The following is a 23,931-nucleotide window of genomic DNA, read 5'->3' on the forward strand; positions in this document are numbered from 1 at the left end:
TGGGGAAAAAACATAATCATAACGAATAAAACTACATCGTGGGACGCTGCGTGTACTGACTTAGAAAGTCGTAGTGAATTGCACCTTGCTGATCATGTACACACACAATTCATAGAAATATCTCGGGGACTGAGTCCCAGCATTGGGTTGGGTCTCTCTCGTCTTGTCCATAAAACTCCCCACTCACCTCAGCAACTCCGAGCGGTGGGATTTACCGTCTCCCTAAGTTAGCGGTGCTGGCTCCCATCAGACATTCACTGCTCGTTCAATCGTCGGGCAATTGACATCATTCGTTTTTTTTCTGTCTCGAAAAAGAATTCAAAAAGTGTAAACAACACAAATCAGTTTATTTTTAAGTTCAATTTTGTTGAGGTAATTGAGGATTTTTTGGGATTTTGTTGGAGTTCTATTGAACAAGAGGATGGAGAAGGACCAGCTTGACTCTCTGGCCACTGTGGCTGTTGGGTCTGAGAAAATTCCACCTCCTCCGCACAGCCATTATGCTCCTAGTGAAGTTTATTCGTCGTCCGAATCACCACCGGTGAGAATACAATAAAATTCAATAGTGAAGTGATGAAAGGAGATATGAATTCGGAAGAAGTATGTTTTGTTGATTATTTTGAAAAGATCTTCCGAAGGAAGTGGTTTAGACGGGAATATCAGAGCACCTTTTTTGTCGAGAATGGGAAAACTCATCCATATAGCTATAGAAATGATCCTCTGCAATTCCCCTTTAAATCCAGTCATCTCCGAGATAATTGACAAAATGAATGAATAAAATTTTGACATAAAGTATTTTGCAATTATCTTCAAAACAAAGTGAAATAAATAAAATCTCCTGAACACTTTTTTTTGTAAATAATCTAAAGAATCTAATTGCCTCATCTCCACAATTTTGAAAATTTTTCATTTCTTCACTTTGCAAAAGATAATTTTTTTTATTTCCATTATATAGAAGTGACTTAAAACGGTTTTCTATGTATCTCACGTAATGTTCGACGTCTTCCGGACAGTTCTCTTTGTTCAATGCTACTTTCTAATATGCTCGATTGGAGTCTCGAATCATCTGATCATGATTGAAGAGATATAACGGAGTGAAGAACGGCACCATGAGCTGAGAAAAAATAAAATGAAGAATATATATTAAAAAACGTGTCGAATCCATCAAGATAGGCCGGTTGTTCGCCGACTTCATCTTTTATATATTTCTTCTGCGTTTCGTTTTGTGGACTGTGCACCCACTGACGCACAACTTTCACGAGTCTCTTCAAGGCAAAACACAATTCCATTATCTCAAGCATTAAAGTCTCTTTGGAATCATCATCCTGAGACAATTTAAAAGTAGTTTAAAGACATGAATTTCTGCGCTATTTCTTCACATCTATTTAGTGATGAAATTCTTGTTCTCTCGGTAAGTACAAATTAGGTTCGAGAAGTTAATTCTTGTGTTACTCCATTAAATTCTCGTTATATTGGGTAATTTCAAGCATTTTTTGTTTGAGAAAAAACCGCATATTTAAACGTCTACTAGCGGGCAACAAGTTGTTGCGTGGGGGCATTGTGTACATTACAGTGGCATCGAGGAAATACGGTTCCTATTACGCAATACAAAGCAAATGTTCCAAGTGCCTTCAGCTCAATATAGCGTGCGTAATACTTTCTTCACGATTTTGGAAAAAAAATGCTAAAAGCGGAAAGAATGATCATTTCGGCATTAGTTACTGGAAAATATCTTGGGATTGGTGTGCAATTTTTGTAAGGAACTTTTTTAGAACTCGAAATTTTCGCAACATAAATGGTCGTTAGGAAAATAGGTGTCTCCATCTTCGTTGGTTCCCGCGATGTTTGATTCACAACCATTTTTATTTATTTATTTTTTCCTCTCAAGAAGTTGGTAATTAGCATATTATTGATGGGAAAGATGATGTCCCATTTTAGAGGATTATTTTTATGACTGTGGTTGATCTTCGTGGACCGAAATATCTGGAGAAAACAGAATGAAAACTCGAAGAAAATTAATGAATTGAAACCGCTTGGCAACAGAAATCGTCTCTGTTTACTTTTCAATCGAGGATTGTATAGTCATGATGGCCTACTATCTCTCGCTGTTAAAGGAGGCCTCTCACCCGTGGTAGCATCGTCCATACAACATCGAGGTCATTAAGAATCGCGTGCAAAACCATTTGCCTCGTATCTTTCATCAAATGAACCAATTTAATCTCTCGACTTTTCATTCGTTTTTTGTTTCATCTCTAGTCAATGGAGGATTATGTTGATGCTCTCGGATGTTTCAAGTTATCGGAGACTGTAATATGATCGCCCCTCTCTCTTCCCTCATCAATGTCATGATTATAAAGAACGAAAATATTCAGATCGGTTCAAATTTGTTCAGTCAGGGTTTCAATTCAAGGCATTCAATGCACAGGTGAGGAAACATGGATCAATATTTTTTGACGGATAAAAACAACAAATCGAGTATGACGTTGAGAAATATTGAATAATAACAAGATGACTGCGGAATTTTTTAGTGAGAATTCAATATGTTGAATGGTAAAATGGTTTAAACCAATTCAGGTCAAATTTTTGTACATATTTTGAATTTGAGGCGAGATAGAAAAATTTGTGTTTCTGTCGAACTTTTTGGCAGAAAATTAGAGAAAAATGTTCTCTCAACTGAAAAAATGGAAATTGACGAACAATTTAGTGATAACTTTCAGGAGAGTAAGTTCAAATGTTATATCGAGGAAAAAAATAATGAAATTTCAAATTTCACTGAAATTTCGATGGGATTCCAAACTTTCGACCAGAAGGAACTCCCTAATTAATTACAGAATCAATGAATGTCTTACTTACTTGAAAATTCCAAAATATATGTATCTGAATTTCTCCGATTTCTATTAATTTTCATGCAGTAATTGAACTGACTTTTTTTAGTAGTAGTAGTACTAGTAGTAGTAGTAGTTCAAGATGCAAGAGGAACTGGGAATTACATAGTATAGATACCTTGCACGTTTCACTACAATAAAATAAAAATGAAATTTTTCGCAGCATTTCCCACTGTTAGAAATAAAGCTAAACCCAAAGATAAAGAAAATTAAAATTCAGCCAAGAATCAGACAAAATCAAAATGAGGGAGAATCGACAATACGATGAATAAATATATAAATGTCGTTCATTATAACACTCAACATTATTGAAGTTCAAGATGTAATTAAATTTTTTGCTAGTGGAAAAATTGGACTGGAGCCAGGGTTGAATGTAATGAGCGCGAAGGGAATTATAAGCAGAACAAGTAACATAAATTAATAACAGAGGGTTTCAGGTTCGCCCTGTCTACATCTTACACAGATTTCGTTAGGATCAATGAGAAACATCTTCAGTCAGTAGTTGAACTGACATGGAAAGCTCCAATTGGCTTTCAATCAAATCGTGAATTTTCAATGATGAAATCCCTTGAAATAGTAGTAAAAATTCCCAAGTGTACCGTGAATTTCAGTAAAAAAATTTTGAAAATTTTTTATTTGTTCGGTCAGGATTTCAATTCAAGACATTGAATTCACAGGTGAGAAAATTCGGATCAATATTTTTTGACGGATAAAAACACCAAATTGACTATGACGTTGAGAAATATTGAATAATAACACGATAATTGCAGAATTTTTTAGAAAGAATTTAATGTATCAAGTGGTAAAATGGTCATTCGACTTTTTTTTATATATTTGAAATTTGAGGCGAGATAAAAAAACTTGTGTGCCGAACTTTTTGGCAGAAAATCAGAGAAAATAGTTCTCTCAACATTTTCTTTCTAAAACCACTTTGAATTGTAAATCCACAGATATTCCCGAATTTTATACTTGCGCTGTTGGAAAAAATGGAAATTGACGAACAATTCAGTGATAACTTTCAGGAGAGCAGCTTTGAATGCGATTTTGGGGGAAAAAATCATGAAATTTAAAATTTCACTAAAAATTCGATGGGATTTCAAATTTCCGACCAGAAGGAAGACGAGAACTCCCCCATTAACTAAAGAATCAATCAATCTCTCACTTGTTTGAAAATGCCAAAATATATCTACCTGAATTTCTCCCATTTCTATTAATTTAGCTTGGAATAATTGAACTGGCACTAAAAGCTCCCATTGATATTCAATCAAATGATGAATTTTCAATAGTAAAATTTCTTACAATAGTAAAAATTCTCAAGTGTACCGGGAATTTCAGGCAAAAATTTTCAACAGTGTGTCTTTAAAAACGCAAAAGCGAATTGTGCTCTCGCGAACAATTTCATGACATTTTCGTCAGAAGCAAAGAGTTTCAGATACATTTGAGAAATTATCTGTACTCAGATATTTCTCTTTTTACATCACAGTAAAATCTACATCGATTCAGTAACGGAATTTTCTGTAATATAAGAGAATTTATGTTAGTATTATTCCCTCTCAGAGTGATTTTTTGAATATTCTATTAGTGGAAGTATCTCCCAGACAATAATGTTCACATCTCATTCACTATTTCTCGAAGAGCTATTTGTTGGAATCCGAGTCGAGTGGGACTATCGAAGCCAGCGACTAGGGTCACTCCTAACTGTTTTGATACAGTTAGGAGTGACCCTAGTCACCGAGTGCAGGCATTAAATAATTAAAACGATCTTATTCCATCCTCTCCATTAGTAAATGTGAAACACTTAACTGTGAAAACACATTATTCCCACCGCAGGGCAGTGATTAAAACGTTTCAACATCTAGGTGGATTCTCTTAGCGAAGTGATGAATGATAGGAAATGACAGAGCCAAAAAATTCCCCGCCCGGTATTCCTTTCATACTTCTGTTGCCAGTGGCTTGAGAGAAAAACTGTTGAAGAACGTTTTTTGTATAAAATTTTATGGACTATAAAAGAGGTCATTTGATATTGGTTCTCCCTGCATCTCCCTCTTTTAGAGATATTTGCAAAACAGTTGACACGAAATCCTTGGGCTAATCTCTTTTGACATAAAACAAATTAACTTCTTGCGAATAACGTCTCAAGGAAAAGGTTTAGGATGATTTGTCAAGAGACATTTTTTGCGAAGATTTCATGGATTGCAAGAAACTTCAATATTTTGTTTTAAACCAATCGAGTTTAACGATCTGCAAAATAGTCTGCGGAATATCTGAGCTGATCTCATTCTACATAAAAAAATTAGCAGATTATTTCGTGAATACAATGTTCAAAATTTTTGTCGGAAATTTCCGCTACACTTTTTGGAAATTTTTATTGAATTTAATTACCACTGACATTTCAAGGAATTTCGTCATTGAAAATTCAGAATTTCATGAAGAAATCAAAGAGAACTGTAAATTTCAGGTCCATTTTTCCCTGAAAATGAATAGAAAATCAGAAATTTCCGGTAAATATATTCTTGAATTTTCAGGACAGTGACACTGAATGCGATTTAAGGGGGAAAAATCGTGAAATTTTAGATTTCTTTGAAAATTCAATGTAATTTGGCACTGAATATTCATATTGGATTGGAAATTCGAATATGTTAAGGAATTCTCGTCTTTATGCTGCTTAAAATTCTCAAATTTTACTGAATTTTCAGTGAAACCTGAAATTTCATCATTTTTTCCCCTAAATCGCATTCAGTGTTACTGTCCTGAAAAATAGTAGTCAATTATCCATGAAATTTCATTGTTTTTAACAGTGGACACTGTTAAAAAATTTTGTCTGATATTTCCTGTACACTTTTTGGAAAATGTCATTGAATTTAATTACCACTGAAATTTCACTGAAAAATAAAAAAGAACTGTAAATTTCAGTTGTATTTTTCCCTGTAAATGAATAGACAACAGAAATTTCCGGTAAATATAATCCTGAATTATGAAGACATTTGCACTAAAGGCGATTTAAGGGAAAAAATCATGAAATTTCAGATTCCATCGAAAATTAAATGTTTTGGCACTGAATATTCATATTAGGTTGGAAATTCAAATACATTCAGGAATTCTCGTCTTTCTGCTGCTTAAAATTCTCAAATTTTACTGAATTTTCAGTGAAACCTGAAATTTCAACATTTTTTTCCCCTAAATCGCATTCAGTGTCACTGTCCTGAAAATTCGTAGTCAACTGTCCATGAAATTTTATATATTTTCCAACAGTGTACTTAGGAATGGACAAGATTTATGGAAATTCCTGAACAAACCATTTTTGTAGAGAATTTCATGCAGGGTAGAGTGAGGCCAATCACGAAGTCTTCAATAGCCGACCACGCGAGAACGGCAGAGTGGAATTTTTCTATGAGTTTTTTTTCTCTTCAAGGTCCTCTTTTAAACTCCAAAATTATACCTGATTCACCCATTGGTCAGAAGAAACCGACAATGATAAACGGTCGGTTTTATCCCAATATAATTTAATAGCTTCAGTGATGTTTCCAAATTACGTTACAACGAAATGTTAGCCTTGATCTTCACTCTACAGAAACATATACACGAAATCGAGATGTTCAGAGAAATCAATTATTTGACATTTTTTAACGACAATTTTATGAAGTACAGAAGGTTCTTTCGGCCCTGATTTACTAATTTTGGAGATGTTTACAAAATATTCGAGTCGAAAGGCTCCCGGATTAATCTTCTTTCACCAAAAAGAATTCGGGAGGAAGAGTCACGGCTGAAAAAATTTAGTAGAAAAAGTTGACCAATTCGTTAGAAAATTCTATTGATTATCTGTTCACCACCCTATTAGTTTTTGGCCGACTCTATTGAAATGTTTAATAGAAAATCTTCAATAGAAAAAGTCAATAGAATTCGATAGATTCGTTTCTATATAACTTATTCTATTGAGATATTTTCTGTAGAATTTTCTCGGCTCAAATTTTCCACGTTTTTTTGTTTGATTTTCTTGATGAGAAGAAAAGAAAAATGGAATGAAAACAATTTAGAGAATTTGAGCGGAGGAAATTCTATAGAAAATATCGGAAAAGAATAAATTAAATAGAAAAATCGAATTCAATTGACTTTTTCTGTTGAATATTTTCTATTGAACATTTCAATAGAACCGGCCAAGAACTAATAGAAAGTTCAATAGAAATCCCATAGAATTTTCTATGGAATTCGATAGGTTATTCTATTAAATTCATTCGCACGTGGTTTTACATAAATTCATGAATAGATTTATTTTTTATTTCATTTTTTTCAGTTTTTTGTTTAATTTTTTTGATGAGAAGAAAAGAAAAATAGAATAAAAAAACTTCGAAACTTCGAGCCGAGGAAATTCTATAGAAAGTATCTGAAGAGAATAAGTTATATAGAAAAACCGAATTCTATTGAATATTTTTTATTGAAGACGTCAATAAAATCCGCCCAAAACTAGTAGAAACTTCAATAGAAATCCAACAGAATTTTCGTGCGTGATGTTTAAAGATTAAATGGAATTCAATTCTTCAACTTCTCAACCAGTTATTGTTAACTATTCCACTACGCCGAATAATTTTTCATCGTCATGACGCATTAGGCTCGAGTGTTTTTCATTTTTCGGAGTGTCGGGGATCGAGATAACGAGAAAAACCACGGATACAGGTACAAAAGACCTCGACTCGGTTGGCTACCAAGCGTAAAGCGTCTGGCACCAATGTATACACAATTATGTATGTATATAACTATTGTCGATCTCTGTGTCGTGTTTTTTTCAAAAGTATTTACATGGCTCTTTAAATGTATGGTTCTATCTCGTGGTGAATGACACAATCGAGAAGCCCTGAGAGAGCAAACCAATTTATACATATACATTGTACATGCATAGACAGAAAAAAGGAAAAATTGTTTAGGCGATGCATATAGTTAATGAGAGATGTCGGATTACGTAAGTTGTACGTTTAAGATGCGTCTGCTAATAGATTTTGTGAGTTTCTTTTTAATTGAAGATGACGGTGTTGACTGACACGCCGAGTCATCTTCAATGATCTACGAGAAAAATAAATTGAACAATTTTTTTTCTTCTCTCTATTCTTGTTTTTCGAATTTTTGTAAACGGTTTCCATCATTATTTTCCTTTTCCATCATTTTGAATATTCTTTGAAACTTGCTTCAAGTGTCTTCTCCAATTAAAGACGAAGAAAAATTTTTTTTTTTGAGTTTTCCGTAGTCATATGAAGCAATGAGTCTAACCATTCATATTTTCATCCTTGGAAAATACCTCTAAAACTATCAGATTTATGGAAAAATATTGAAAGACATTTCCCTGTAGAATTACTTGTTACTGGGATAAGGGTATAATGAGCAATCATTATTATATTTGAAATTATTTATCAAGTTATTTAAAAAATCGTTATTTTTCCATTTTTTCCGTTTTACGTTGTTTTATTACTCAAACAAGAAATTGAAGTAAAATTGCGAAAATTTTCCACACAAATTTACTGAAAAAAGACGAGAAAAATAACATGTGCCGTAATTTTGAAAATTCAAGTTCTTCAACTTTTTTTTTGAAACTTCGGTATTATGAGCACCTAGGGGTTGAAAAAAGAAATTACTCAAAGTATTCTTATAAACGGAAGAAAATCGAGAATTTTTACGTGTCATAAGTTAAAATCGGATGAATAGAACAGAAGTTATTGAAAAAAAATGAAAAAAGAAAGAAAAAATCATATCTCCGAAATGGCCTGTCGAAAAAATCTGAAAAAAATTGAGAGATAGTTTTTCTAGCCCCTAAATCGTAGAAAAAATCGAGATCAATGTCCAAGAGGGTGAGGGTCAGCGTTGACTCATTTGACATTGAATACCTCAAATAATTCTCTCAAATAAATGGATAATTGACAAAAATAATTTTCTTTCTCAGTGTAGTTGGTGAATTTCAACAACTAGTTCTTGAAATAATTTTCTCCGTGCATTAAATGCTTCTGGTACTTAAAAAAATGCTGTGACTCTTCTTTAATTACCCTCATTTATATTATGCATTCAACAATCCTTAACCGATCATTGTACTGTTTCCAGGCATATTCTCGTCCAGTCATGAAGAGTACCGCCGTTCAAATAGCGAGAATTATCGCTATAACTCTAATCGCAATGTCCCTAATCATTGGAAGTTTCATCTTGGCAGCTGCATTCCTCGAGGCGCGTGCATCCTGCACCCCAGAGTCAATCGCTGCGATGCAAGCGCAATTGAACAACCAACAGGGTGAATCATTCAGGAAACTTCAGCCTGAAGCCCTTATCCAGGTACGAATGAAATGCAATCAGATTAAATTGATTTATTGTTAAAATGCCCGAGGTTTTATTTCTCACGGGCTCAAATTGGAGAAAGGATTTATTCGCTGGCCTCGGGCTGCTCTATTTGTATCTGCGGGTGGATAACAATGTAGGCGCACTGTGAGGACTAAGGCATCATGTGTGATGCCTGAGTGGTTTTTAATGGATTCAAGGCGAACTTGTTTCATTCAGATTTGTTTTATTTTTCCTCATGACGTACTTTTTTAAGTCTCAAGGGAAATTGAAGAGGTAAAGTAATTTTTTTTTTCATTTCAAGTCTCTTTTTACGCGTTAACTTTCTATTGAAATACGTAATACCTCAGTAAACGTGCATTGCAGACGAATAGATTTCTTCCTTATCTCAAATTCAATGCTTTTTCCTTGAGAGATAATTTGGTATTTCATCGTTCTTGGGAGTAATGATTTTTCAACATAAAATATTGTATTATATCTTGTGATGGAAAAATTAAACACTCCGTTGGTCGCGGCGCATAGCAAAAAATTGTGTAACAATCGATGGGAAAATATACAAGAAATTATCAATCAATTTTAGAGATTCATTGAATAAACTCTGCAAGATTTTTGAGTGTAGATGCACTGTTAAAAAAACTTGACTAAATTTTCCGGAAAAAGATTTAGAATTCCCACGGATTTTTTCATGAAATTATGAATTCTCAATGGCAAAATTCCTTGAAATTTCAATGGAAATGTTACTTATTACAAATTTCTACGACTGTTACCGGAAATTTTTAACAGTGTATGATCGCAAAATATTTATTTCAATTCAAAGTTGAGTACTTTTTTCGCAAATTCAGAGCTCCGCTGTTCCCCAACACCAGACAAACTATGGAATTGATTGATTATAAAAAAAAAACTTTTGATTGCAATTTCATTTGCTAAAGCTTCTGTACATTTGAACATGAGATGTTAAATTTTTTGCAATTTTTGTAGGGCTTTAAAACAATGTAATTGAAAAAATTGTAAAAGGTGTGACACGACTTCACAGCGCGACCAACGTAATATTAACCGCATCACATTGTTTACCAAATGAATTACCAATTATTCAGACAAAGCTATCATTTTAATTCATACCAGCTAATTCAGCGAATGAAAGCAAAAACAATGAATGATTGAATAATTAGAAATTTCTAAGCAATTACGATAATAAATTCATAAAATAATTGAAAAAAAAATTGTTCGTGTTAGTGCGAAATTCTGAAGCCTCCTGATGTATCCCGAGGCTTCATCGCTATTACATTTACTATAGTGAAAAGGCACGTACAAAACCACAACGGAAAGTGGGTTGCCCGTTGGTTAATGTTCGACGAGAAAGAAGAGGTGAACGTACGCTGAAAAGGATTTTCTCTTTGCCGATTTAACTGTTTTGTCAGGGTGGACAATAACACCATCGATCCTAATCTTTTTTTTAATCTCATGGTCGTGTTCTTTTTTGCATTTTTGAACTTTACAAGACAAAGATCCTTAATGATAAAAATTGTAGTGCCGAATTATTTTTTTTTAATTTCCCGTCTCAAAGGGAGGAAGTTATTGTAATGACCCCGAAAATCCATTGCGGAAATTTCATGATTTCTCTACGTTTCATGACCCCTAGAAAGTCTTTCAACACTTTTTAGAGATTGGTCTGTATGTGTGGATGTATGTGTGTGTATATATGTGACAAAGATTTTGTGCTACGATTTCTCTCGAATAAACGAGGTGATTCAATTTTTTTTTCACGCAATCGATGTGTTTCCATTTAAATTAGAACTGATTAGATTCCGAATAACATCGCATCAGCAGTTCTTCAGATTTTGCGATAAAAATTGTGGAAAAACATCGAAAAATAACATTTTTTTTACAAATTTGATGATTCTTCTCAGAGAAACGATGAGACTGATTTCTTGTCATCATAATTGCTGCAACTTTGTATGATTAAGACTGAAGTGAAATTCCAGCAAAATAGACTCAGCGGTTTCGGAATAATTCGAACATAATTTTTTGAAATTTGAAACCTTTCAAAGATTTTTCAATATAGGTCTATTTTTTTCATTATTTTTTTAAATTCTATTTTTCTTTTTTTTTCATTAATAAAATCAAACAAAAAAAATTAAAAAATTTGAGCCAAGGAAATTCAATGGAAAATATTTCAATAGGATAAGTTGTACAGAAAAATCTCATTCTAATGAATGAAGGAAAGGCAATTGGTTGGAAAGTCATTGGTTCGACCCGTCATGGGTCACACCCACTCCAACCCACCCGCAATAGGAGCGAGTGACCAACAACCCAGTCGAATTTTTTTATCGCGTTTCTGACTCGATACTGTTTTATTGAAAAATCTTTAACGGCTACTTCGTGGAATCACAACACCTTGCCTTCATGATAATATACTCCTCTTGATTTAATATAAACATATGGTATGTTTGATGAGTACGACGATTCGTCTTTGTTTTTTTTCTTTTTCAATAATGAACACGTATTTTCCACGAAATGTTTTGCATATTCTTGGTTGATTCCGTGACTGTTTTTTGCGATGAAGTAAAACGAAATTTTAAACGTGACAAAAGAAGATTTTTTATTGATGAGCGAATCACTAAAACGTGAGAAAGCAATTTCTTCCGCTTTGTTGAATACGTGGTTATTTCCAGTCGCGAATGTCTTTTGTTTTAATTTTCGTAGTTTACGGATATGGTTCCTGGATACGTTCTCATAAAACAACGGGTTTCCGCGATAAATGCGCGATTGTAAAATGTGAAGACAATATGCTTGATTGAAGTGCGATATTTAAAGTGAAATAGAAAGCTTGATGAACTTCCTCTAGTAGAAGGACTTCGAGAAGAAATGAACCGCTGACACACTGAGAAAATATAGCTATTTATGTCACTAGGCCCGAGAAACCGCGATTTAACCGAGCGAAGCGAGGCTCATCGCAATGACATAAAATATTGTATGTCACATGGCGAGAAAAGTATTATCTGACCCATGTGATTATAATCCTTGCCTTCGGCTCGGATTATAAAGTCACATTCGTCAAATAATACTCTCAGGCGATTTTATCAGACGATAAAAGAATTATCTGACTCATGTGATTATAATCCGAACCGAAGGCAAGGATTATAATCACATGAGTCAGATAATATGAGGAATATGAAGAAAGGCACATTCGTCCAATAATACTTTTATCGCCAGATGACATAATATACTATTTCGTCACAAGGCCGAAATAGCTACTTTCGTTACAAGGCCGAAATAGTATATTTCAGGGCGAGTGCCATGGGGTTTTTTACTCGCGTGGAGTTGGCGCCCGAGCCGAAGGCGAGGACTGGCCAATCACACGAGTAAAAAAACCCCATGGCACTCGTCCTGAAAAAAGTTTCTTGAGAAGTATGTCTGATAATTTCCAACTAACGATTTTGTTGGTCCAAAAAATACTTGTTTGAGAACTTGTTCGTTTTTCTCTGAATACAATATCTGATCTGCACTGATCTGCAATGATCGGAAAACTGAATAAGATTGCCAAACGTAAAGTGCCTTAAAATAATGAAAATTCGACCACTTATCGTTAATGTTCCAAATTTGGAAAGGTTCAAAGAAGAATGAGTATTCTCTCATACAAGAAATGTATTCCCTGACTCTGGAATAGCGGAGTCATTTTTATCCATCAAAAATGGCGTCATTGGTACATTAAAAAAAATAACAATTCACAAGTAATTCTTCTGGCTGATTTCTCATCAGTTCAGGATTTAATAACATTTTTTTTCTTGCATGATTAAACATCAATTGTCTCTCGCATTAGAACGCTCTCAAGGGCCTTTTTTCAACTTTAAATCGATACTTTCACGTGAACGAACCAATCGTCATGCTAAAAATGCAACATTTACTGTGATTGTTGAGAGAAAAAAAATTCTGTAAATCAACAAGCTTCAACAGTATCACCAAACTCATGGGTATTAGACTTCTCTGGGACACCAGTCAACCGGGAAGTTAGAAAGTTGTCAGTGCCTCGGTGCCATGCCACCGCGGAGTGCCAATTAGCTTCCTGAAATGAACGTAAAACACGGAAAAAAGAAAAAAGGAAATATCACTGCTTCTTTCATGAGGCTCTTTCAGGGGAAATTACCGTCATTGCTTTTATTATTCTGTGATTCTACAACAGTTCGCTTCATTGATCAACACTGGTAGGAGACAGTCCTGTAGAGAAGTGGTGAAATGAGCCAAGTCGACTTCATTTCTAGCGGAATTTGCAGCAGAAAAAAAAAATTTCTTCTTCAAGATATGCTTTCTTAACATCACCTTTTTTTGTGTAATATAATATATACTATATATGTTGCGGATGTTACACACATTGGGATGTAAAAATAAATCTTGGAGAAATATCTTTAAAAAAATATAATTAAGGAAAATTTTGAAGATTTATACCAGATTATAATTGATAATCTAGTATATTTCGAATAATCAGCCATGCCTGATAAAATAGATTAGCTTCAAGAATCTTTTTGTTAATTTTTTTAAGAACGACAATCTCAAATCTAAGCTTGGAGTGAAGAACGATAGCGCCAAAGAAGGCGAGGAGTTATTCACTACCGAATATATCGTGACACAATGATTCCTGATTTTAAATGATTTCAAGGAATAATTGATTTCAAACAATTCCAAGTGATGTCATAGGATTTTGTCCCCGATTACATGATTTCAAATAATTTCACATGATTTCAACTGATTTCAAATTATTTCAAATTTCCGGTTTTACCTACATACACAATTGCCTCAGGGTATCTAAGCAAAATTAGACCGGGTAATAAAATAAGACGTGAATTGCGAACAAGTTGTAACGGGGAACTCATTTCACGAGGGGCGATGAGGGGAGCAAACAGGAGTTACAGGTCGGAAAATTGAGACTTAAGAGGTTTTAAAAGTTAAACAGGAACAATAGGTGGAGGAATTAACTTGGCATACAAATTTCGAAATTTATTTTTGTCTTTGCATTGATCCGAAATTCAGAAACTACGATGATGATGACTTTTTTCTGCGAAGCTTATGCACGTCTCATCCCCATCGATCGATAAACTCGAAATTTGAATCATCACATCACCTCAATTTTTTCAAGAAAAAAAGTGGGTACATGTTAAGAAAGGGGGCCCCACCACCGATTTTTCTGAAAACTTAACCATCGGGTTGGGCCCCACCAAGTGTCCAAAGGCGTAAAAAAATCGCTTCTCATTTTACTTTTTGCAATTCTACTTCTTTAACTCTTTCTAATCTATCAATACTCATTTGGGTATTTCCCTTATCAAACAGCGAACGTCAGATTGATTCGTAACGACAGTAAATGGACCCTCGGGGGAAAGAGTAGAGCGATTTCAAGTGATTTCATATGAAATCAACTTGCAACTGATTCCAAGTGGCCTCAAAACTGATTTCATGTGATTTCATCTCAGACTGAGACAGTCATTTCACTGCTAAATAACCCCTCGAAAGAAGGCCCTTATACTAATTTTGTCATTTAATAGCTTGCATTACGAAATATTCTCTGAAAACAAACCAAAGTGAAATTTACTTGTCCAGTTCCTTTTTAGTACAGGAGTGAGTTGATTTCCGCGATAAAAAATGCGTGCATAATTGTTATCAATTTCCGGTTGTATGCGGGCATTCTAGTATATTACGATGTTGACCAACTCGTAAGAAAAGTTGCATCTTGTCTACGTTGAATGAAGGAAAATAATCACATTTTTTCATTCTCGCATCATTTTTTTTTAATGTTACAGAATAAGAATTAACTTATTTTCATTTGACCGAAGTTATAACTTCTACATGAGCCGAAGAGTTGTGTAAATCTTTCTTTCTTTTGATGATAACTTCCGGTGATAGAGAGAAAGAAACAACATTACGATCTGTTTCTTTTGAAAGTTGAGGAAATTATAGTGTAGTTAGCGCTTCAAATGGTACAATAGAATGTTCCTTTCTTTTTTGTTTTGGACTTAGTGACATTAGTCTGAAAGGAAATTGTTGAAATTGTAGGCTTTTTTGTAATGAAGGCCCTGCTGCCGAGGCCATAGGGTCAAATCGTGATGCACTGTATTTACAATAGAATTATTATTCAGAGATTAGATACTAATTATCATCGTAGATGAATATTCAGACGTAACTACAATTCAAAGGATAACGTAATCTTATGGAGAAATCATACAATATAAATATTGTACTGAATGAAATATTAGACTTGCACAGAAAAAATGGAAACAGTTTAATTTAAAAAAAAGTAAAAGGATTATTTTTTTCTCAATTCTTTCCAATCGGTTTCCCATATAAATTAATTAATTTCAAATTGATTGAACGAATTGAATGAATGACGGAAATTTTTTTGAAAGAGAATAAGTAAAAAAATCATATTGACTTTGTTTTGAAATACCGCGGAAACTACTGAGTTGGAGGGAATATATGAAAAAAATTGAGGAATTTTACAGACTGTAAAGAAGCTTTTTTCATATTTTTCACACAAAGAATTAATTTTGGAGATATTTGCAGAATACTGATTTAATAATCCGAAAGCCAATTGTTGAATAAAAATGAAAAGAACAGAATACATTAATCGATTTTTCCATTCCACTATATATGCGGTACATTCTCCGGAGAAAGTAAAACATCACTTGATTATACTTCCCTACTCGTGAAACGCTGGAAATCGAATGCGACCGAGCGTGGAATCGTGTGATTAATTGCGCGGGGGTTATTGGAGAACACAAATCCTCATAAGTGCATCGAAACTCACGTCAATCTAACCTGAGAAATTCTAATTCCTCGAGTTTCTCTACTCCACAACATCCGGCAGTTCCTCTCAACTTTACGATTTCAGAAAAATATGCAGACTATTCTGTGGATCTCTTTAAAATCAATGCACTTAAAGGAGAAAATAAAAAATTTCTTTGTAGTCTTAAAAAATTCATACGCAAAAAGTCTTTCGACAATTTTTTGCAATCTTTTCGCTTCGACAATATGATTATTAATGTTGACATTTTGAAAAATATTTTTTTAAGAAGAAACCACAGTGAAATTTCAAAGTTGCAGAGAGTTGTTCCTATCATACAGATGAAAAAAGTGCTTCTCCCTAATTTTATAATCTTTGCAATCGACTCTGACTACTAAAGACAAAATCCTAATTAAGATGGATAACGGCCAGTTTTGTTTCTATATTATCTACCTTCAAAGTAAATCCATCAAAAATCCTGGTAAGGGGACAATTTTGAAGATTTTATGCCTGTACAGGCACATGCCGTCAATAAAAAAAATAAAATCGCAGTTTTATTTCATTTTTTGTACGGGAAAAAGGACGCAAAGTGACGGCCAGGGAAAAATTCCAGAGCACTGGAACTTTCATTGAGTTGCACATTAATTTCTCCTGTTCTTATATGAAATGTTCATCGAAATCTGCCGAAATTTTATCAAAAATTCCTAGAAATTTTACCTTACCAGCAGTGGATTGGGATTTTTTTCAGTGACTGTATTTGAATTTTTTTTTTGAAGAATTTCTCTCTGTGTCCCCTTGAAATACTTCAAAAAATCGTGTATTACGATACAAGTGAAAAAAAGTAGTTGTTGAGGAGTGCGAGGGTTAAAGACCAAGCTGCAGGCAAAATCTGTAATCACACTCGTCAGGAATAACATTTTTTTACATGTATTGTACGATATTTTATGATACTGGTGAGAAAAAAGTGCGCTTTTTTTCACTTGGATCGTAAAAATACAGGAAGAACAAATCGTCAGGAGGCGCATTTTTTTATATGTATTGTTCGATATTTTATGATACTGGTGAGAAAAAGTGTGCTTTTTTTACTTGTATCATAAAATTTGATTACAATTTTTTTATCACAGGAGCCACAAGAAGCTAAAGAGAGCCTCCAGATCCTGCCAGCAGTAACCGAGAAAAAGCTCCAGGAATCACCCAAGGAAGATAAAAAATCCCAGAAAGATGACAACGATACCACTAAGTCGGACAATGAAAGTGGCGATGAGAATGAGAACGACGACGATTACGAGGATCCTGAGTTCCCCCCGGTTCACATTAAACTGCCACTTCAGCTTGACCTCGATGACCTAGCCGGTGTAAGCAATATCCATTAACAATAGAGAAAATAAATCATGGGATTTACGAGTGAAAGCGAGGGATTATTAATTTGTATATTTTGTTTCAGACGATCATGCAACAGGCGAAGAGTCTCGTCTCCTGTGTGGTTGAGCGCCGCAGGTCTGACGAACTCACTGACGGAGACAACAATCTTGAGAACACTACCAATGATCCTAAGAGGCTCCAGAAACTTCGTGGAGAGAGAGTTGTCATTCTGTGCGAGTCTGGAGAACCTCGTCGCCAAGAGTAAATAATTATTTTCCCTCTTAATGATTAAAAATGTTCATATCTAGTTATTATTCAAGAGAATTATTGTTCAAGAGAGAAGAGAAATTATTTAAAAGGAGACTACACTGAAAAAAAATGATTTTTGATGCTGCTGCTACGTTCCCGATGTGCAAAAGTGCCTTTTAATTTACTCGTAAACGAAAAGTAAACGAAAAAACTTTGCGTTTACTTGTAAACGAAAGCCCTCGGCTTCGCCGCGGGCTGCCCACTTCACACTTACTCGTGAAAATTCGGTCTCAATCGTATCGAAATATACTATTTTGTCAAATATTCATTTACTCGAAACAAGCATTCATTTTTTTCGAAATCGTGTTTCTTCAATCGAGTCATTTCGTTCAATCTCGATGGATGAAATTGATTGGAATCAATTCAACATTTTGTCTGCCGGCGGGCGCAAAGTGCACATTTTTGACATTGCGCCTACACCGACGCGAAAATTACGGTTCTAACCACGGGAGACAAAATATGGGACCCTTATCCACATGCTTAATACGCCTCCGCTCGGGTGGTAATTCCGCACGTGCTGGGCACGATTCCTTTAGTTTACCTCCCTAGGATAGAAATATATTATAATGTGATCATCCCTCTGCCTTAAAAGGGAAAGAAGATATGATTTCTCTACCGGGGAATAGCGTTTGATTGGCTGTCTTTTTCGTTGATAACTCATAAACAAAGCGTCGGAGATAAAAATCTGATTAGAGATTTCGTCTTCAATGGCAGCCCCGAACTACCCCTACGATAATGATGATATATGATTAGTTTTATGACACCCTGTATAAATTCGATCTTTAACGTATGAGATATCTCGCTCCAACAGCCCGCGACTTTTAAAACTCACAGTAGTTTTCCCGTGAGAACCTTTTTTCTAAAAAAATTTCGAAGCTATGTAAAAGTTCTTCTGACATCCTTCTCTCGATTTACTACTATCAGATTGGAAAGTATAGACCTCTGGACACAAACTTCGGAGGCTGTTCCTATATCGAAGAATAAGTCGAAGAACTTTGTTCTTTCTATGATTGTTTGGTATTTCTAGAATATATTTTTGACGAAAAAGAAAATAGAGCGGATGTTGATGAATGCCATAAGATCGTAAAACCCTGAAACATCAGATAGTCTACAGTTTTTAACTCAATTATATATTTAGATGTATTCGTTAAACAAACTGTAGATGCTTTCCCTATTCATTCATCTCCATCAATCCAATATGGAATAGATTAACCCATTGAATTACTTATTCGTTAATCTTGTAGACAAGAGCAAGATCTGCTGACCCCAATCATCGTACCCCTGGGTCCAATTCCAATGCCAATGCAGCAGCAGGATCAGGATTACCATCGTTACCAGGTGCCAAATCAATTCCCAATGCCTGAGAATCAACGCTCACCATTCAATTTCAGGGGAATTAAACCAATCGGAGGTGTATTCCCACTCGAGTTCAAGAATGTACCACAGATGATGGACATGGGACCACCTCGAGGACAGCCACGCCCAGTAATTCACTCTCATACATAATTTCATGCATAATAAAAACTCTTACATTTGATGAATCGTATTCAACCGAAAAAAAATCATGCATAATGAATTCAGTAGCGAAGTGGTAAAATGGTTTAAATCGACTTATCTCCCAATTAAATTTTTGAGGAATATTTCCGAATCTAAGGGAAATAACGAAATTTTCGTAATTACATTTGTTGTAACACTCAATCGGCTCTACAAAAGAAGCTTAACAAAAATTTTGCTACCTCCCTTAGATTTTGAGATATTCATTGAAGTGGTCAATAGTCAAAATTGACTTGTACCGTTTTACCATTTCGCTACTGAATTGTAGAGATAATCTTCCAAAAAAAAGAGGGAAGTATTTACTTAATGTTTCGATTTTCTGAACAGCAAATGGACATCCGTCCAGTTCCAATCGAGCTTCGCCCTGTTCCCATTGAAATGATCCATGGAATGAGACCACCAAGTGACCAAGAGCACCAGCAACACGTATTCCCTCAGGAGCAAAACACCTACCCTCAAGACCCACAGCCCCACGGTATGGTCCCACCACCTCCACCTCCACCCCCAACCTCCCAAGAGCTGCCCCAGGAGCACAGAATGATGCCACAGGTGATCATTCGTCAGCAAGTTGAGCAGAGGCCACAGTCTCAGGAGAGTCAGGAGAGACCAGTATTCCCATTCCAAGGAATTCCACTGGAGATCAGAAAAATCATTCAGCAGGTACCCCTGGAAATTAAAAACATCATTCAGCATATTACTGGGGAGGCCAGACCTGTGCCAGTGCCTGAGGGAGCTAGACGTGAGGTAATTTCGAATATTCATGAATTTTCTTGCAGAAGAGAGGAGAAGGAAGTTCTTCATACATTCTCGTTCAAGTCTAGTTGTTTCGAAAAATAAACACTTTTTCATCATTCAACTCTTGTGCGAATATCTTAAAGCCCAAGAGGATTGGAATTTTCGAGAAATAATTTTTGCAGCTCTTAAATTTTACCACAAAAAAGGTTTTCTAATATTCTCTGTTTATGGCTTCTGAAGATATTTGCACGATAAAATATGAAAGTCAATTTATTTCTTTTTTTGATGAATATCGCGGAATCTAAGAGAGATACCAAAATTTTCCTCACTACCTTTTTTATAACTCTCAATTGGCTCTATATAAAAGGTTGTGACAAAAATTTTTCTATCTCTGTTAGATTCCGAGATATTCGTCAAAAACTGGCCAATAGTCAAAATCGACTTAACCCGAATCGGAAATTCAATGGTACAAAAATGATTAAATTCCGGCAATAGGTTTTCAAATCGTGAACGTTAGAATTTTCCAATACTTCAGCCAATTACATTGCGATTGACTACCGCCATGTTTGGAAACGACGACGCAGTTGTAATGGAACTTGATATGATAGTTAATATCGCTCTTCATGTTGATAAAATTATCGGTTCATGGCTGCAATGAACATTGCTCAAACTATCGTACATAATGGTGCTCCAACTATCCCGCATAGTGCCGCTAAAATCATCGCAGTAAATATCGCCATAATGGTCGTACCATCGCCATTTTCAATCATGGCGGCATGGCGGGAGACTACCATGATGTTATTGAGTAAATCAATGAAGAATTCTAACGCTCACTATTCAAAAATTTATCAGTTATAATACCCCAAGACCTTCGAAATTATCAAATTCGTAGAAAACACTTGACAGGCTACAGGCTATAAATTATTAGTCTGATAATTTCCCTGCAGCCGGAGAAATTATCAGTGTGAAACGCGTCACGTGACTCAGAATACTGCACTCTGATTGGTCAAAATCAGAATTGAGGAAATTGTCATCATAATTCCATAATTTTTATGCCTTTGAATTACTGATTTCCCATTCTATATTTCATCACAATTTATAAACAAGGTGCTGACGTCACCCTGTGTGATTTTTATTCACCCTTTCAGCCAGTTCAAGAGTTCAAGCCCTTCCCAGAAGGTCCGCGCCCCATCCCCCTGGACTCTCTGATGCTTCCGATTGAAGTGAGAAATCTCCTGGAGCACGATAACATCGAGGGACGTCGTCAAGAAGACTCAGAGGAGCAACAGGAACAAGCGAAACCCTTCCCAGGACCTGAAGACCAAGGAGAGGAAGAGGAGAAGAAATTCCCGGTGCCTGCTGACGTCAGGAACTTTATCCACCAGATAGTGGAGGGTCGTGCTTTCCCAGTTCCACGATTCTCGATGCCAATGAGACCTGTTGAATCTTTCGAAGTACCCATGCAGGTCAGTGCACGAGTTGTTGAGGCTGCAGGAGGTGAAGAGAATAAGGAGCAGCAGCAGGAGGAACACCAGGCTCCTCAGCAGCCTCCGGCGCATGCTCTCGGCGAGCAGCCGGAGGAGAGTGAAGACAAACGTCCCCACTGTGAGTATTCAATTATTTATTTTTAATAATGAGAGGACGGCTCACGTTCAATAAGGTGCCCGTCAGGGCATCCGTTTCGGAATTTTGATTCCGATATGCTCTAGTCTGATCGACATACGAAGGTGGGCAGTTTGTCGATAGGTTTCTTTTACAGTGAGAGAAATATCGTCATAATATCACAAAACTTATTTCTTGCGTCAAACATCTCATTACTTGAGAATAAATTACTTGGGAGAAGAATTCCGGATAATGTGTCAGACAATGTCAAATTTCAGTGAAGTGTTTATGACTTGAACATGAACATTTCATGATAAAATGAGAATTTCTTGCCACAAGAAATCGGTTTTTTCGTGTCAGAAGATGAGAAAATGACTAAAAATACTAAAAGCTTCGATTCAGTGGATTATGACGCAGAGACTTTCATATTGAATGAATAGAGAGTCTATGCAGAGGAGAACCTCCAGATATTAAAAATAATATAACCGTCCCTTACGCTCAATCGCTTTGAGTTCGAAGGAAAGCGATATCTTGTTTTCCTTTTGTTTAACTTTTCGTCTTTTAAGGAATATTGTCTCATTGCGAAAAAAGGCATCATCTTATCATTCAGTAACTTCCTTTTTAACCGGAAGAGCGCGGATTTCTTGTCTGAAACCTATCATAAATTGATTAAATATGAATGCAATGTTTTTCGCTTAAGAAATGATTTTTGTGATGTTATCACTCAAACTTCACACGATTTACCGATCGGTCAAGGCCCAGTAATGGGAGGGAGCCGACTACGTTCTTTTCTTCATCGAACATCCAGGACTGAAATTTTTGTCACGGGAATTCCCGTGTTTCGGCTTCACCGAGTGATTCTTCAGCTCTTTACCCTGGTCACACGTGTAAATCCGTGAGCGCGTAGACAGAATGTGTAGGAAAAAATTCGCTTATGTTCATTTCTATACTCGCAAGATTATCCGGTGAACGAAAAAGAGCACGATTAAATATTTCAGTTTTATTGCGACCGAAATATTAAAAAATTCAATTTATGATTCGGAATTTTTACTCTGAAGATATTGAACTTTGATTTTGGTATTTATCTCTCCAGATGTCCAGCCACGCTCAGTGCGTTCAATTCCTGACGCCCTGGCCCACCCACGTGACAAGAGAACTCGTCGCTGTGCCTGCGACTGTGCCTGCTAGATTATCAAGCAGACAAAACTTACAATTCCCATCATTTGGGTGCATTCCTTCAACTTTCTCTGATGCATAACGTTAAATAAAACACAACAAAAATAATAATAAAATTACTCATTCGTGATGAATCATTCAAAGTAATCGGAAGCCTTATTCAACATGTAAATAATGGCTGTTTCGTACCAGATGAGGATACAAAGTGATACTTTTTCTCCATAAGGATTGTTAGCTGTTGATCGTTTGACATTTTATGAGAGTGGTGAAAAAAGTAGGATGGAGGAAAGCGAAAGCGAGTTGCTACTTCATTTTAATTCCCTATGAAACTTGCTTTCTGTAACAGTTTTCTTTTCCAAAACACATTCTATCCATTTGTGATTAAACTCGAGATGATTTTCTCCTTTATCGAGGCATTTTATTCTATTCCCTAAGTTTTTATTTTTTAAATTCTCATTAATCTCGGCGTTACAAACTCTAATGCTATAATATGTGATCGAGCAAATCAGCCTTTACCACTTATTTTTGTGCAATTCATCAGAACCACTGTACTGTAATTCTGTATATTGATTATATATTTCTTTTTCTCTCTCTATTTGGTAAATAAATTGATGGACGCTCCTTGGTTTAGTAAGAAAGAATAAAAAAATGAAATAAAAAATTCTGGAATAAAAAATTGTAGAGTTATGATTTATTTGCATCCACACCCAATTCTTACGATTTTTTATGGCACGCAACACTTGGAGGTGTTCCCACACGTACGTTAGGGGATTTCTGTGTATAGACGCACGGATAAATGGCCGAACTGCCCTCTTCCTTTCGGCATTTCCCTCGAGAGAGACAGATCCTCATGCCCATACCTGGTTTTGCTGGAGATATTCCGGGGTTCAAGTCGTAATCGTTGTGAATACTGGGAGAGTCCTCCCCGTTGGTTCATGACAATTAACAAGTAAATTTGAAGATGTTGATTATGCGGCTGAAAGCCCCCCAGCGATAGCCCAAGGCTGATTAAAAACTTGCGGCCACAACCAAGGTTACTAAAGTACTAAAGTTTACTAGATTTAACAAGTCAAGTCTAGTATGATCTTTGCCGCTGGCCAAACAGTGTGTTCAAGTATAGGAGAAACTGGCCCAGCAACCAAGGACCGGCATACCCTATCAATTTTCCTAATCTTCGTCACAACAATGTCATGTAAGCTCAAAATTTTATTCATTAAGATCCCATCAAGA

The 23,931-nt window shown here is 35.5% G+C and overlaps 1 protein-coding gene across 1 annotated transcript; it reads left to right on the forward strand.

The window, feature by feature from the left end:
• The first annotated feature begins 211 nt into the window (after positions 1-211).
• Positions 212-23,354, forward strand: LOC107036557 (titin). The gene is made up of 8 exons (XM_015254595.1): positions 212-541; positions 8,967-9,191; positions 17,088-17,318; positions 17,408-17,586; positions 18,879-19,119; positions 19,516-19,932; positions 21,072-21,528; positions 22,619-23,354. Exons 1-8 carry the CDS (start codon positions 422-424, stop codon positions 22,711-22,713), a joined length of 1,965 nt encoding a protein of 654 aa, XP_015110081.1. The 5' UTR covers positions 212-421; the 3' UTR covers positions 22,714-23,354.
• The last annotated feature ends 577 nt before the right edge of the window (positions 23,355-23,931 follow it).

Source organism: Diachasma alloeum, unplaced genomic scaffold, assembly GCF_001412515.2.
Source record: "Diachasma alloeum isolate Michigan unplaced genomic scaffold, Dall2.0 Dall_scaffold_00209, whole genome shotgun sequence".
NCBI classification, from domain to species: Eukaryota; Metazoa; Arthropoda; class Insecta; order Hymenoptera; family Braconidae; genus Diachasma; species Diachasma alloeum.

Excerpts from the sequence above, each read along its gene's own strand:
- LOC107036557 (XM_015254595.1), top strand. The coding sequence starts at position 422 with ATGGAGAAGGACCAGCTTGACTCTCTGGCCACTGTGGCTGTTGGGTCT. Across the intron at positions 17,319-17,407 it reads ACCTCGATGACCTAGCCGGT|ACGATCATGCAACAGGCGAA; the intron begins GTAAGCAATATC and ends ATTTTGTTTCAG. Across the intron at positions 21,529-22,618 it reads TGAAGACAAACGTCCCCACT|ATGTCCAGCCACGCTCAGTG; the intron begins GTGAGTATTCAA and ends TTATCTCTCCAG.